The sequence below is a fragment of the Zootermopsis nevadensis genome, unplaced genomic scaffold, assembly GCF_977971745.1.
Source record: "Zootermopsis nevadensis isolate Lab colony 2312 unplaced genomic scaffold, Znev_1.0 Znev_ptg000002l, whole genome shotgun sequence".
NCBI lineage: Eukaryota > Metazoa > Arthropoda > Insecta > Blattodea > Termopsidae > Zootermopsis > Zootermopsis nevadensis.
Window position 1 is genome coordinate 23,682,551 of NW_028259134.1, and position 15,303 is coordinate 23,697,853.

Sequence of the window (15,303 nt, forward strand, 5' to 3'; positions counted from 1 at the left end):
ACTTGGCATCGGCTTCCCCCCCAGTTAAAGTTGTCCGGGTTGTCGAATTCAAGGAGTTCAGCGCGGAAATCGTCAGTACATCCTGGCCTACTGTTTCTTTGTTATCGATGTTACATTTAGGTAACATGAACTTGCAATTAAACCCTACCTCCATGCCCGCTATACACCGTAGTCGCCCAGTACTTGTGCACTGAGACGTTACAGTAAATTACATCTTCGCCTTTGCCTGTCACGTTTTCTTCCAATTAAACAGCGATTATTTCCTTAAACAGCGTCAACCATTTGATCTATGTAATGGTGGAGTGCTGTGTTTTCTTCGCGGTACGGCCTGGATTCGTAAGTTTCATTTGAAAGAGCTTTGGCTCCAAAGGTTAATTAGCGTTTTAGTCGTATTATTTCTTTAACAAGGTTAACCAGTTGATCTTTGCAATGGTGAAGTGTAGTGTTTTCTTCGCGGTACGGCCTGGATTCGTAAGTTTCATTTGAAAGAGCTTTGGCTCCAAAGGTTAATTAGCGTTTTAGTCGTATTATTTCTTTAACAAGGTTAACCAGTTGATCTTTGCAATGGTGAAGTGTAGTGTTTTCTTCGCGGTACGGCCTGGATTCGTAAGTTTCATTTGAAAGAGCTTCGGCTCCAAAGGTTAATTAGCGTTTTAGTCGTATTATTTCCTTAAACAAGGTTAACCAGTTGATCGTTGCAATGGTGAAGTGTAGTGTTTTCTTCGCGGTACGGCCCGAATTCTTAAGTTTCATTTGAAAGAGCTTCGGCTCCAAAGGTTAATTAGCGTTTTAGTCGTATTATTTCCTTAAACAAGGTTAACCAGTGGTTCTGTGTTTTCTTCGTCTTCAAACGGTTAATTTCCTGTTCACGTCGCTCAATCCCTCCTCCTCCTCCTTCTCCATCTCATCTCGTCTCGTCTCTTCTGATCCCGCTCCATTCTTCCCAAACATTCCGATAGCTCCCGTATCGATCTGTGGCTGCAAGACTTTTATAATGAATTCTGTCGTTCGCCGTTCGGACTTGTCCCCTGAGGAAACGTTTCCTTCCCAGTCTCACCTCTCCCTGAGACCCCGCGTGTAGACTGTACGTTCTGTTTTCAATATTTTCTCGAGGTTCATAACACAGTTTTGGTGAAACGTGGTTGGTATGTCCTTTTTAATATTATCCTCCGATCCATGCGAGTGTCTTTCGTGTGGTTCCTTCCCCCCAGACTTTCCATCCAAAACTTTACCACACACAAACGAAGTTTTAGATATGACGCATGAACTGAGCGCACAATGCGGAGGTTGCGTTCGTCTGCCCAAGCGCGTCTTTGAGATTGCTCAACGAATTTAGATGAAATTCGGTGTTGCGAGTCCATACTGAAAGTTGTTGATCAAACGTTATTGAGGGTCGCTTCATTCCAGTGTAATTTACCATTTCGTTGCTTGAAAAGTAAATTCTTTCGTCCCTCAGAATTCTCCGTCGTGCGCAGTTCCTCGATGTCGGGTTTAAGTATTTTTCGATTGGTCTCTTCTGTGGGTCAAGAGGAGTGCATTGGGAGAAGCGCGAAGAAACGTGACCTCTGCCTATTACAGGATCGGCGTTTGAGTGAGGTCAGCCTTGTTACCGCATTTTGTGGCCTGTCTGTAATTTAATTTTCTAGGAATTCTGTACCGCCCCCACGCAGTATCGAGGTACGGAATCCGTGGAGTTTACCTCCACGACCTCCTCACCAGCAAGTCGTCTTGAGCTCTTCCCCTGTTCACTACCCCGTCGAATATTCACGGTTCATTTCGAAAGTTCTGGAAATTCAAAGCGATAGTTTATTCTGCTTTATAAAGCGCGACATGATTTAAAACTTGAGAGCGAAATCATTCCTTATCTGCCGTAGCCCGAAGTTCTCTGCTTCTAGAAAGTTTTGCAATCAATTTGTAGAAACTTCCATACCCAAGACATCAGGTCGCATTGCAACGCGAAAGTGCCCCCTCGCTCCGTCGTAGCAAACAACTTCATTCCCCTGCTGAAGTTTTAATGCATATGGGATCATTAATCTCGTGATGTTGGCGGCTCGGGGGCCACTGACGTCTATCCCCTAGGCTGCACTTCATTCAAGTGCAGGTCGGTGGATTTCCTGAGCCAACAAACAGCTGCCAGGCAAGAAGCGATCCCACGTCATCGTCGGCTCGCTGTGATGGATAGCGATTCTGAAGAACGTGGTGACTGCCCCTCGCACTGGCTGACTGGCTACCTGCCCATCCGCGATCCACTACACGTGCGAGTGCAAGATACGCCGATTAAATTCCATCTTCGCTAGTAAATTGCCCGTCAAGGATGACGGGAAAATATACACGTTCATGAATATAATGATGACCAAGGAAGGTACCAACACCTGGAACAGAGAGGGGGCTTCTTCTGTGAGCAGTTCATTAGTCGCTTCGTGGCAAGGCAGCGCCCACGACAGACGAGTTTAGTTTTTATCACTTCAGAGGGGAGCCGCTATTCCTGTGGCAGGATATGAGCTTGCCAGCAGGACTCTGTTCGCGCGTCTCCTGTAAATAACTCCAGAACTGCGAGTAAAATTTCCCGTCGCTTTTCTAGGATACTGACTCTATATTCTGCCCTGAAGACAGAGGCACTACATTTCACCGAAACTTTGGTAACCACTGGGTCGGAACCCAGACGATGAACCAAAATCTCAGCAAGCTTGGAAGAAGTTGTTCTTTCCCCTGAGGCCGATGCCACCAAATGTTTGCGACGTCTGTGGGTCGAAGTTTAAAAGTGGATTAAAAATCTTAAGAGCGCCCGAGAACAGAAACATTAGACCGACGTACGCGGCGGTCAGCGCCTCAGCCGATCTGTTGCAGGGTGAGTCGAGACTAGGTTCCTGGGTCGTTCAAACGAGAGCTTTAAATTAAGAGGTGAAGTAATTCGTTCGTTACTTTGCGACTAAGAGATCACTTAACAGCGGATTAGGATTCCTAACCCTCGTTAGTCCCGACTGCGACGCAGTTACGTATCTCCGTCAGTCGAGACCAACCCCTGACATGTCTGCCTCTCGGTCAGCGTTGTCCATGTTGCTGTCCAGGGTCCCGGAAGCCCTGCTCCTGTCTGCACGGGGGACTCTGCCACCTGAAGCGACGCGCGTGCCACTGCCTGCCCGGCTTCTCCGGTCGCCGATGCGAGCGCGTGTCCTGCAAGCCGGGCTGCGAGAACGGGGGCTACTGCCGCGACCCCGACCGGTGCGTCTGCCCCCCTCACTACAGCGGCCCCCGCTGCCAGAACCGTAAGTCAGAAGTGAGAAGTGCTTACGGAAATGTTGGTCGGAAACCGGGCCGCAGGCGAACCGCCTTCATCAAGGTGGGTTTTGTGTGCTAAAAGGCGATGAGCCAGGTGAGTGACTGCCAGCTTTTTCAGCAAGTGCGTGTTTGATGTTCGAACCCGCTGCATTAACCTGCTTGTGTTGGGACAGAGATCGCCCTCAACTCGTTGTGTTGTCTCCCCACAGCGGTGTGCGAGCCGCCATGCCTGAGTGGCGGCGTCTGTGCGCGTCCCGGGGTGTGCACTTGCCGGTCCGGTTTTCTGAAGCCGCGATGTTCTCGTAAGTACCTCTGTACTTGTTTCTGTCTGTACGCGCGCGTGCGTGCGTTGTGTGTCTAGCTGCGCCCGTTACATGGGACGGGTCTACTGCTCTGATGATCGTTGTCATAGGCTGGTAAGTCTACTTCTTATCTCAGTTCAGTCGCAATTTAAATTAAACTTGGCATTACGAAAGTACTTTAATGATTATTTTGTAGATGAAACGGGTGTTCTCATAAGCGGCTTACCCCACATGATACAGGCGGGATGCTGGGCTCATTACGAGATCGAGTCCTTCCTCATCTTCCGATTTAGGACAAATCAGAACGTGAGAAAACGAGCGAAAAAGAGCGAAGGAACTTTCCGTTCGCAATGCGGAGAAGACAAGACGGTGAAAATTTGAATTGCTGTATTCCGTGTCGTGACACCTGAAGATGGAGGCGATATGTTCGTCCGAAAGGTCTGTAGCCGCTTACGAGACCACGGTTTGTGGCTGTGCCGTGCTCCAGCGGACCGCCCTCGAGGACTGTTCCAGTGTACGTCCGGCTCCTCACACGGGGCTGGGAGAAACACCTTGGGCTCGCTGGGGCGGAAGACGCGTGTAATTTGCATTTAACCTTTTCGCCTTCTTGTTCTTAGCGCACTGATTACATTAATAGGTTAATTCTGACTGTGTTTCGTCCTTTTAATTAGCGTTAATGCAAAAGTCGCTTCTCAGGCCGGTACTTACGTTAATTAACTTTCTTTAATCTTGGCGCCCGGAGAGAAACAATGGAACTGCAGAGACGCCGTTCTTTAGGACTGTCAGTGTTTGTACGGCAGTGGGGAGCCTTGCTCGAATATTTCGGGCGATCGCCCCGTCGGGGGGGGGGGGGGGGCAGCTACTTCGCGCTCCAGTGGATCTCGTATCTGTCAGACCTCTAATTGTGACGTATGGGCCGCGTCTCCTTTGTCTTGTTCTAACACGTCTTCGGAGCTGTAACTTTTTCGTTGTGTGATTTGTCCAGACAATTCCATATCAGACGGACAGAAAATGTACTTCTCGTTGGATCAAGAGCGGCCTAACTTCTTTTCCTAGGAAAACCGCACGTGAGAGACGACGCAGTTGTGTTTTTGTACGAGGAAGATTCTTTTATGGCTCAAAATCAAATTTCGAGTTATTCTCGGGTTGGTTTAGGAGGGTCCATGTCGAACTGTCTAGGGGACGGCGTAACAGGTGTTCCTGAGAATTCAGAAATGCGGACACTCGGTGTCGTCCGAGGCAAAACGCCTCTGTGTGTGTGTGTGTGTGTGTGTGTGCGTACGTGCGCTTGCCACGTGTTTCCCAATGGACAGATCGCCTTGTTCTGGTTTCAGCCGTCTGCTATCCGCCTTGCAGGTACGGGGGCCACTGCGTGAAGCCCCGCGCCTGCAACTGCCCTCCTGCGACCAGCGGCTCCTTCTGCCAGAACTGTGAGTCTCTCAGTAAAGTCGCTGTTAAACCTCGCGGTAAGGTACATGAGGAGACGTCATGACCCTCCATCCGTATCTCATTTCTGAAACTAATTAAATTATTTCCGTGATATTTAACCCTTTGAAGCGTACTGGTAACTATATGTACCAGCTGCTTTAACAGTTTCGTATGATTCTGACTGTAAACAGCGTTAACCAGTCGATCTTTGTAATGGTGTAGTGTAGTGTTTTCTTCGCGGTACGGACTGAATTCTTAAGTTTCATTTGAAAGAGCTTCGGCTCCAAAGGTTAATTAGCGTTTTAGTCGTATTATTTCCTTAAACAAGGTTAACCAGTTGATCTTAGTAATGGTGAAGTGTAGTGTTTTCTTCGCGGTACGGACTGAATTCTTAAGTTTCATTTGAAAGAGCTTCGGCTCCAAAGGTTAATTAGCGTTTTAGTCGTATTATTTCCTTAAACAAGGTTAACCAGTTGATCTTAGTAATGGTTAGGTGTAGTGTTTTCTTCGCGGTACGGACTGAATTCTTAAGTTTCATTTGAAAGAGCTTCGGCTCCAAAGGTTAATTAGCGTTTTAGTCGTATTATTTCCTTAAACAAGGTTAACCAGTTGATCTTAGTAATGGTTAGGTGTAGTGTTTTCTTTTCGGTACGGACCGAATTCTTAAATGTCATTGAGACGAGATGGCGTTTGCCGCGTGTGTCCGCAGTTTCCTGCCGGTCCGCGTGCCTGAACGGTGGGACGTGCGTGGGTCCCGACCAGTGCGAGTGTCCACGCAACGCAACCGGCCCCACTTGCGCCGATCCAGTGTGCGACCCGCCGTGTGAAAACGGCGCGACTTGCAGTTCCGGCAACAGATGTCTCTGCGAACCGGGCACCTCTGGAACCAGATGTGAAAAGAGGTGCGTCGATTAACCTTCTCGTCTCTTTCTTAATTAAAGAGTCGGTTTTCGTAATTGGGTTAGGGTTATTCAAAAAATGTTACATGAAGTCCTGATTCGTTCCACCTTGCTGCCTAATCGCGATCAAAGAGGAAGGCTTCCGGTTAACTTGCGGCAGATTCTTGCTGAAAGTTTCCGGGGTAATGAAATCGAATCGAATCGAATGAATTACAATCGGAGCAGCTTTTCCAGGTTCAGCGCCGCCTTGCCTTCCACCCTAGAGCCCTCCACTTCGACCAGACCGCAGAAGAACAGGAAACGCGAGAGTCTTTTGTCTTCGTTCACAGGAAGTGCGAGTATCGGCCGTACCAGGAGCCGTACACGAGGGGCTTCAGGCGACTGATCAACAGGCGCGCCGACACCAACTGCGAGCCCCGGGGCTGGAAGGCCTGTGTTCGCAACCAGCCCGAGTACCAGACGGTCTACAAGACGTTCTACCGAACCGTGTACAAGTGTGCGGACAGCAAACACTGTAAGTAGCGCGCTCTGCCGTCGGGAACATTTAACGACGCTGTTTCAGCTGCAGACTTTAGTAGTGAGGCAGGAAGACGCCGCTTTGAGGCTTTGGTAACTGAGGAAGACTACGAAGATGCATCGGTAATACAGTCGTAGTGCATTACCGACGGCAGTAGCTCCAAGAACGCCTCAGTGTTCCGGTTAATGACGTAATTTGTTTTGACGAAAGACTTGTTGAGAATTTGCGTCTTACGCCTGTTCTCGTAGTTTCAGGGCAGAACTTGAAATAATTTCTGCGTCCTGTGGGAGAGGAGGTTCAAACCGTTTCTGTCCATATCTGGCGCTGAAGACGAGGTCCTTACAAACATTTCACAGCTGTGGATGACTGCCCTCGCAGAGACATCAGCGATGGTCTGCGGTACCATCGTACCTATGTTCTAGGACACGTGACCCTTTTAATATTGTACCAGTCACTGTCGTGTGTAGGGAGTTGAATTTCACTTCGCATAATGTCACTTGGTGGTTCTTAATTCTGCGCTGGCATTTACAGTCAACGAATATTATCGCATTTTACAAATGACCACGTCGTGAAAACTTCCCGAAGTTTTTCACGAAGCGAAGATTCGCTTATGTAATCGTTCGCGATCGGCGTGGACATTTCAGCGCATTTATCGGTAGTGATTGATTACTACAGAAATTCATTTGATATTTTATTTATTTATTCCCGTCTCGCACGCAGCTCTGAAATGTTACGGAGACGATGAAGCGCTCTTAAGCTTAAGTTCGGCCTCCATTCGTTCTTTCTAATAAACCTCGAGAACGGACAGACGGAATTATGAGTTACATTTCTCGTTGACATAAAGAAACCTTCAATTAAAAAAAAGTGACAGCGAGGCCAACTCCCGAAACGTCGTGAATGTGTCGTAGGCAGTTTCAAACATGATTTCCGTGTATTTAATCGACGTCTGGCATAAAGATGTTCAGCCCGAGGTACGCGGTGGCGTTGCATTTCTTGGAACTGCGATGAGTAGACATTTTCCGGTATCCTGCAGTCGTCGGATTCTTTCGACTCGCGTCGACGTTTCTTCCGATCCATGTGTATTCGTTCTTCCGAGGGTTTTTAACGCGTACTTCGCCGTAGACCTCGTCTGACGTCAGTTGATGTTCAGTAATTTCGTATTTATCCTCTGAGGGTCAGTCGGGAAGGAGACGTTTCTGAACGTCGTCGTTCTTAGATATGTTTTGTGTGATGCTGTTTCAGTTACAAATACTCGGAAAGCAGGAACTCACTGTACTTCAATAATCGTAGGGATGTCCGTATTTAAGTGTTAATTCACTCGTAGCTCCCGAGTAGACTTCCAGGATTTTCCCTCGTCACTTTAAAACCCTTTTGTATCTGATAAAATGGTTATTCGTGTATTACTTGCCAGTCTGTTAGGTTTACATTGTACTTAAGATAAAACCACGTGATCCTGCAGATTTAGCTGTTATTCGTGTTGACGACCCGCCCAATACTTCGCGTTCTTCTTCTTCTTCTTCTGTCAGTCTTTCCTTAGACCACACTCGTGAGTGTACGTGAGTGTTTTGTCAAAATAATGTCTGGAGCTGGAGGTGGCAGAAGATATTATTTTTTGTCGACTGTACAGAAATTTGTACAATTCTGAAACATATCCACTGTCGTGTTATCTTTAATATTGTAATTTATTTGTTACCATAAATAAAAGTTGTTTGGTTCTTCGTCAACGCACTCGCTCCATTAATGCAGTCTCCTTAAACCTTAATGAGTACGACGTCGCTCTCGTGTGAGCGGCGGGAATTACAATTTTCGCATTTGTTTAATCAGGACACAGCGACAACGAATGCATAATAAATTAATCTTACTGGCGTATAAAATTCATACAACGTTTCTTCCTTGAATTTTGCGCTTGTTTGTATAATTGTCGTAAAAACATAGTCACGGCGCAGAAAAGCACGTAATTTTTAATAGTCAAATGCATGACAAATAAAAAAATTGCTTCTCAGTCAGGGGTGGCAAATGACAGTCGTTTTAAAAGTTAACGTGAAATTAGTTCTTGTAACCCTATAGTTAAAAATTGTTGCAAAGCGTACAGCAGAGTTCAAAGATTACGCGGGTTCATTATAATTAATTTAAAAGTATTATACCGGGTGTTCAGATTAATAGGGTTTTTTATTTACTGATAAACTTTTTTTATTACGCGGTATTAAGAACTTAATATATTTATTTTATGAACTTTGGTAATAAAATTGTCACTGAACCAAGATTACGTGTTGTGATGCCCCGGTATTTGCGATGAGAAATTGCCGTGTAAGAGGTGCGCTTTTTTTCCAACTAGAGAACACGAATTGTCGGTTCGAATCCAGACGAAGCTACAAATTTACGTCGTGCTGCTCTGCGTGTGACATGTGATTGAAAATAGTCACGTGATAGGAATTTCTAACTCGGCTGTCGGTATTTTGCAAAGTTTAAGCCCAGTTTTGTAGTAAAAGCAAAAGTTTTGCGTTTGTAGTTTAAATCCATTTAGACAGAAAAATTCGTGAACTAGTCGGAATATTTATGAATGAGAGGATTAAGGGTTTAAACGTGACAGAGAATTGTTTGAAATTGTGATATCGCATCTGACGCTTTAATCCACGCTAAGGCCGCAGTTTTAATGGAATCGAACGAATTTTTACGTGTCAAAACGTCGTTTCTAGATGTTGCGCGCTTTGCGTTAACAGCTGTGTTACGTTCAGGCATTAATGGTGCCCAGACAGAGCGAGCAAATTTTAATTTCGTTAAACCAAATACTAACGTCAGTTTCGAGTAACGTTTGTTAGCCGGTTAGTTCTCTGACGATGTGCTGCACGTACGAAGCTTCCAGATTTTACGGAGTTAACTGACAGGCAAGCGATTTTCTTATGGCATTGCACGTAGAATATGCAAATAAAATCTGCTGTTGTTAAGACGCCCAGCCCTTCCTTTAGCGCACATAATTATTGGTGTTTTGTAATTTTTTGTGTGCGTCCAGAAATTTCGATGTCATTTTAGGTTTCATTTAAATGCAAAACATCTTCACCCTTCCTGAACCCTCCTTCTCTAGCTCCGTCTTTTGCGGGGTCGTGTGTCGTTCTGGTTCGTTTTTAATATTGTAGTGAACACACTGCTCTGTTTTTCGAAGACAGCTTTTTATACCAGCAACCACCAGAGACAAATATCGTTCAAAAGAACATTTGACTTTTGAGAGTAGCCGTCTTAAGAGAACAGCCACGCTGTTTACTCCTTGCAGGTAAGAATATCGAGCGCCAAGCTCTCCTGATACCTTTATATATCGCGTCTCCTCTGCTGCTCCGCGCTCCTCATCTGTCATTAAGATAACCCCATCCATCAGTCTCCTTCCTTATCCCGGCATCTGAAGAATGAACTCTGTTACAGGCGGCTTTCTCGGTAGACGGACGGACACTTTGAGTACACGTGTCCCCACAATGCTGTCAGAACCCCGAGGATGTTGGACGGCAGAAACTGGAAGACGATATCAATTCAAGACTTAGTGGCGGTTAATTCCACGTTCAGGATGACGATAAAGTCAGGTGTAAGCTTCCTGTGAACCTGGGGTTATCTTGCAGCAATGCGAACTGAAGTTAACCCTTTCAAGGCCGACTTGGTTTAGTCAAGAACTGTACGTTCTGAGATTACGTGTTTGATGTGAGTCTTATTATAAACTGCGATTATTTCCTTAAACAGCGTTAACCAGTTGATCTACGTAATGGTGAAGTGTGGTGTTTTCTTCGCGGTACGGACTGAATTCTTAAGATTCATTTGAAAGAGCTTCGGCTCCAAAGGTTAATTAGCGTTTTAGTTGTATTATTTCCTTAAACAAGGTTAACCAGTTGATCTTTGCAATGGTAAAGTGCGGTGTTTTCTTCGCGGTACGTACTGGATTCTTAAATGTTATTTAGACGAGCTGAGTAGAACAGACAAACGTCTGTCTGCTTATCTCTCTCTAGCCTTTGGCGTGTTTTCGTCTTGTACTACAGAAGCCCTTGCAATGGACACTTTACCGTGCAAAAACCTCAGCCAGATGTCTAAAGGATTTATTTTTGCACGATTTTGAAATTCGGTCAGGCCTCATCCCCGAAAGCTGAGCAGTTCTGCGTTAGTTATTGTCTGCAAAAGTTAACTTAATATCTTGGAGTCAGAGGTGTCGTAGTCGCATATTAAACTTCAGCTGTTGAAACAAGAATGTGAGTCGTAAAGAACGCCTGTGTTCTGGAACACGCCACCTTCCCTGCTGACTTTTTACCTATAGCACGTGCACGAGTTCGTTGGTCGTGAAGAGAATTTTGGAACGGAGTGTTCCGTCATGATTAATTTTGCTTCACCGATGGCCCGGAGCTGCAGTAAGTTTTGTTTTGGCAGTTCGCTTTGTTTACCCGCAGAAACTTTGCTTGTGCAAGTGGTGGAACTACCCGCCTGGTTGTGTGTACTTTGCAAGACGAGCATAAAATGGACAGACTGCGGGGAAATCATGTCCGTCCGTCCGTCTGTATCATCTGCAAAACCGCTGAAACAGATTTCAGTTAAATTTTACACTGAACATCTACGCCAACAGTTGTCATGAGAGTTTAATTTCTGTTCGTAACAACCCTGACTGCACGAAGCTCAAATTAAACTGTATCGATTTTCTATTAGCGCCCTGAAACCGAAGCTCGTCCAAATATCATCCAATAACTCAGTCCCTACCTCAAAGAAAACAGAGGACTCCACGATTACAAATATCAACTGATCACATCTAAAAGTAGTCGAGAACTCAGACCGTACCGCGAAGAAAACACAGCACTTCACCATTACGAAGATCAAATGGTTGACGCTGTTTAAGGAAATGATCGCTACTTGCGGTGATGATCGTACGAAGATTACGAATTCAAATTAACAGTCGCTGATTGCTGAAGCAGGTGACGAGGTCACCGACAGAAATGGCCGTCTAGTTTGGTAGATGCTGTCTCCATCCTCGAGGTGAACTGGTAGGGATGGTGGAAATTAGGACAGTTAAACCGGAAATATTTTATGGACTTGTTGGTCAGCTGTGATGACGAAATTACGGGCAGAGCTCAGATGTGAAAATGAAAAAAGGAATTTAAATGTGTTTGCGCCGAAGTTGTTAAAATTTCTGTCTAGTGACTGGGGCTTCACGTCACCTGCTCTGTATTAATAATAGTCGGATGATTGAACCTGGGAGTGGATCTGTGGTTGGGTTTGGTTTCTTAAACACGCAGGTAGTTTGTTACCTAGCTTATTCGTTTGTTGCGGTGTTAGTCACACAGTTAGTTCGTTAGGCACTGCAACCGGAAATATGAAAATTTGCCGTTCTTAACGGGATAGTACTCGAGTCCGGATCAACGCTGCTGTCCTCGGCTATCCTTCGGGAGCGTGGGAGAAGGTTTTAATTGTCCCGCCTCCACGAGTTTACACAAGCGAAAATTGCGAGCCGCCGTTTTCGCTGTCCTGGAGTGAATATCGTTTGCATAGTTTAGGGGCAAGGAACGAACTCGACCGCAGGCCTCAGAATTCCAGCAGATAAATGAAATAAGAGAGAAATTCCAGCCGGATTAGTGAAGCTGGGCAACAAATGATAACAACTGACCTCTGCAGGTAGCTGTGTGTTCTATCGCATCAAAATTACGTGAGATGAGATAAAGGCAGTGGAAAATGAGCAAGTCCCCGAAACGTCGTAACTGCCATAATTTTAAAATGCACCCAAATAAAATTCCCTGGCAATGATAAGACGCTACAAATCGAAACTGATCCTGTAATGACAGGCAACTTTAGAAATGTGAAGGCCCACGTCAGGATACTTACTGCAGGTGTTAAGCTACGAAGTGCAATGACCACTGTGATAGCCGCGCTTTTGCATCGGATTGTGCGGAGGGCAGAGTATGTCAGTGAACTTAAACTTTGTGGCACAGACGTCGAATGCCATTTGCAAAACACGTAACGCGGAGACAGACTAAATTTAAACCGTGGAAAGTCTGTACAGGTCAGGGCAAAACTTGAGACTGCCGCCAGCCTTAAAGGCATCCAACAGAAGCGAACAGCTACGTTTGGAATTCAGGCAATGAAATTCCGCGCCCTCTTGATTTTCGGTGTTCCGAGAAGGCTGGTCAGGACAGGAGGAACAAATGCCAGGGTTTTAGAAAGAATTCGCCCCGAAGTCTGCTGTGGCCGTATTCTGGAGTTATCCGGGTTGTTCCTCGCTCTGGTTAGCTTTTCTCTAGCCGCACGAGTGCTGGGATAGTACCTTAAAATAGGCCACACCTCGTCCTTATATTGTGTTTCCATCCTATTACACAGAGTAACATCTGCAGTTGGAATAGCGTCGTTAACGTAAGAGTGAATTGTCCCGATGTTTAATATTAGGTATTATAGCTCAGTGTTTCCCAAATCTCCGTTCACAATCATTTAATTTTTATAAAGCGTTATTCTACCTACGCAACTAAGAAAATCGGCGTCTTTCAAATTAAAAATGTAGATTTTAATAGCATCCAAATTTTATGTGACGTTCGGATTTTGGGGTTGAATTATTAAACACCCCCTCCCCCAATTGTATTTTAGACTCCCAGTTTCAGACTTAATGAAATCCGTTCAGTTCCTTCGAAGATGAAACACGCGGACGCTGCGAATACAAGTTCGTGGTAAGTGATGTGTGTCACTTAAAAATACGAATGTCCCTCGACTTTCCTCCATCCTGTGGGGCGAAGCTGCTGCTGCTGTAGGCGGCATTACACAGCTGATCCGACACTGCTGTTTTATAAAAAGCCACGAGACGCGGTCCCAGGCCCTTAGTTCCACACGGCCCGGCGCTGCAGTCGGTAGTTCCATGGATTGTTCTCGCAACCACAAGTGACTCTCCGTCTCTTTACCCCCTCAAATTATGGGGTTGAAAATTAAGTAACGGTTTGTGTGAACCCAAATTATTCGACCGACGCGTGAGAAGCAGCGAAAGCCGATTTATCCACGTCGATGAATTCGATTAAATATTTCATGTAACAATCACTCGACTCGATCAAAGTGTCGGACCCTTCGCCCGAGTCCAGCAGACGACGGGTCTTCCTGAAGAAGGTGAGTTTGCTCGTTGTTGGTGTTTTTTTAAGTAATTTACTTAGTAACTACCAACTACTAGTTCATCGCCAAACAATTTCTGGGACAAAATAATACGCAGTGAAGTGGAAAGGATTTTCAAGGAGACGCATCATTCGAGAGGAAGGACTGAGTAAAACCACATCCAGGACGGCTGGTTCTCTGTCTGCTCTTCGTGCTCTCCACTCTGAGGAGGAAGACTGAACGTTCCTCCAAGACCACACCCCACGTACTTCGGTAGATTCCGCGCGTTCGTTGATAGAAGTTTGTAACATGAACGCATAAGCGGGAGGCTCTGCCGGCCGGACCTTAACAAACAAGTTGCTTCGTGTAACTTTCGCTCCATCTCGACGACCTATCCGTTTCGTATTGTCTTTTTCCGTAGAGGGGCGAGGGTTATTGCCTCGTGTAATTCCTATAAAAGTCGGACCAGTTCTGTGATTCATAACAGGAACTAGTCGGCTGAACTGTAATTGAATTCAGTTCATTTATTTGAGTTCCTGACAACAGCGAAAAATAATAAGATCTGGACCAAATAAACGTAAAGTTGGAGGCCTCACGGGTAAAAATGGAGGAACGTTGAAGCCGAAGCTCGTCTAAAAATAAGATGTATAAAGAAAACAGTTTTCGCCATTGCAGAGATCAACTGGTTGAGGCTGTTTAAGGATATAATCTCTGTTAATTGCGAGAATAATCAAATTGCTAAAACAAGATGGATTTTTAGTCACGACCTGGCTCTGAAGACGAGCAAATATTAAGCGAAATAGCGACATTAATTTGTGTGACAGTCGATCGAAAAATGTTCATCTGCAATTGGACCAAAGCGACGTCTCGTGTAACGCGAAGTAAAATCTATGTTTGATTGGTTGACAGCGCTGCAGCTTAGAATGCGAAATTTAATACTGATTTAGGCGTAAACTCCACCACAGATTTTATGCATCCTGTGGTGGAGTACAGACACAAACGTGGCCCCTCGAGATCCCGAAACATGACGCGTGAAGCTGCTAGATCGACTGTGTTCGAATGTCGCACGCGTGTGATGCCAAGAATATGAAGAAATCTGACGTCATCAGTTGAGCCAAATTGTCCTGGACCCACGGCCCCTTAAGTAAAGGTCGATTTACGTTCACAGAAAAATAAATGATCGCCAATTTATCGAGCGGGGATCGATCCTGCGTTCAAGCAGTTCGTTCCTATGGCGACCGTGGATAATGTACGCTATGGAATTCAATGCCTTAGAGCCTGACTGAATACGTAATTAATGTAACCATAGAAACCACACATCTGTGCCACGACGTCAATTATACGTTAATTGTTACATTAGCTCAGCATTACGTAAGCCTGTACTCTAATTAAGCATTGCTAATCGATGCCGTCTTCTTTGTTACAAATCAACTGCGTTTTAAATCCAGATGATTTCTGGTAAACAGCATCTGGAATGTGCCATTCACTCTCAAATTGCTGTAACTAACTCCACGGAGAATAGTCCTTCATCAGAAGCTGATGGCAACTCAGCTAATTAAGAAAATTCCTGATTTTTTTATGAAACCACTGAACCCTAACCTGAGCAAGATAAATATATTCCACATTTTCGCTTCCTGAGTCCTTAACAACCATTTTAATATTATCTTTCCAATCTACGCCCTATGTTTCGTCCCTTCAGGATTACTGGACTCATGTTCCAACTTATCTTCTTCAGTAATATTTGGAAACTATTTTATGGGGTGGACGACCGGGGATTGGATTCCGTTCACCACCGGCT

The 15,303-nt window shown here is 45.4% G+C and overlaps 2 protein-coding genes across 4 annotated transcripts in view; both read left to right on the forward strand.

Moving 5' to 3' along the window:
- LOC110835648 (uncharacterized) overlaps window positions 1–8,149 on the forward strand; it is a 94,684-nt gene extending 86,535 nt beyond the window's left edge. For 2 of the 3 annotated variants that reach the window (XM_087354511.1, XM_087354506.1), the window contains exons 9-14: window positions 3,069–3,266; window positions 3,489–3,581; window positions 4,916–5,011; window positions 5,719–5,911; window positions 6,238–6,422; window positions 6,674–8,149. In XM_087354511.1, coding sequence (XP_087210637.1) covers window positions 3,069–3,266; window positions 3,489–3,581; window positions 4,916–5,011; window positions 5,719–5,911; window positions 6,238–6,422; window positions 6,674–6,696 — 788 coding nt within the window. In that variant the 3' untranslated portion in view covers window positions 6,697–8,149. The remainder of the gene's footprint in view (window positions 1–3,068; window positions 3,267–3,488; window positions 3,582–4,915; window positions 5,012–5,718; window positions 5,912–6,237; window positions 6,423–6,673) is intronic. The other variant, XM_087354507.1, reaches the window with a different exon arrangement.
- A 5,109-nt stretch (window positions 8,150–13,258) lies between these two features.
- Window positions 13,259–15,303, forward strand: part of rols (zinc-RING finger and ankyrin repeat domain-containing protein rolling pebbles) — an 83,404-nt gene continuing 81,359 nt past the window's right edge. The window contains exon 1 of the mRNA XM_022076058.2: window positions 13,259–13,523. The gene's annotated coding sequence lies outside the window, so the exon portion shown is untranslated. The remainder of the gene's footprint in view (window positions 13,524–15,303) is intronic.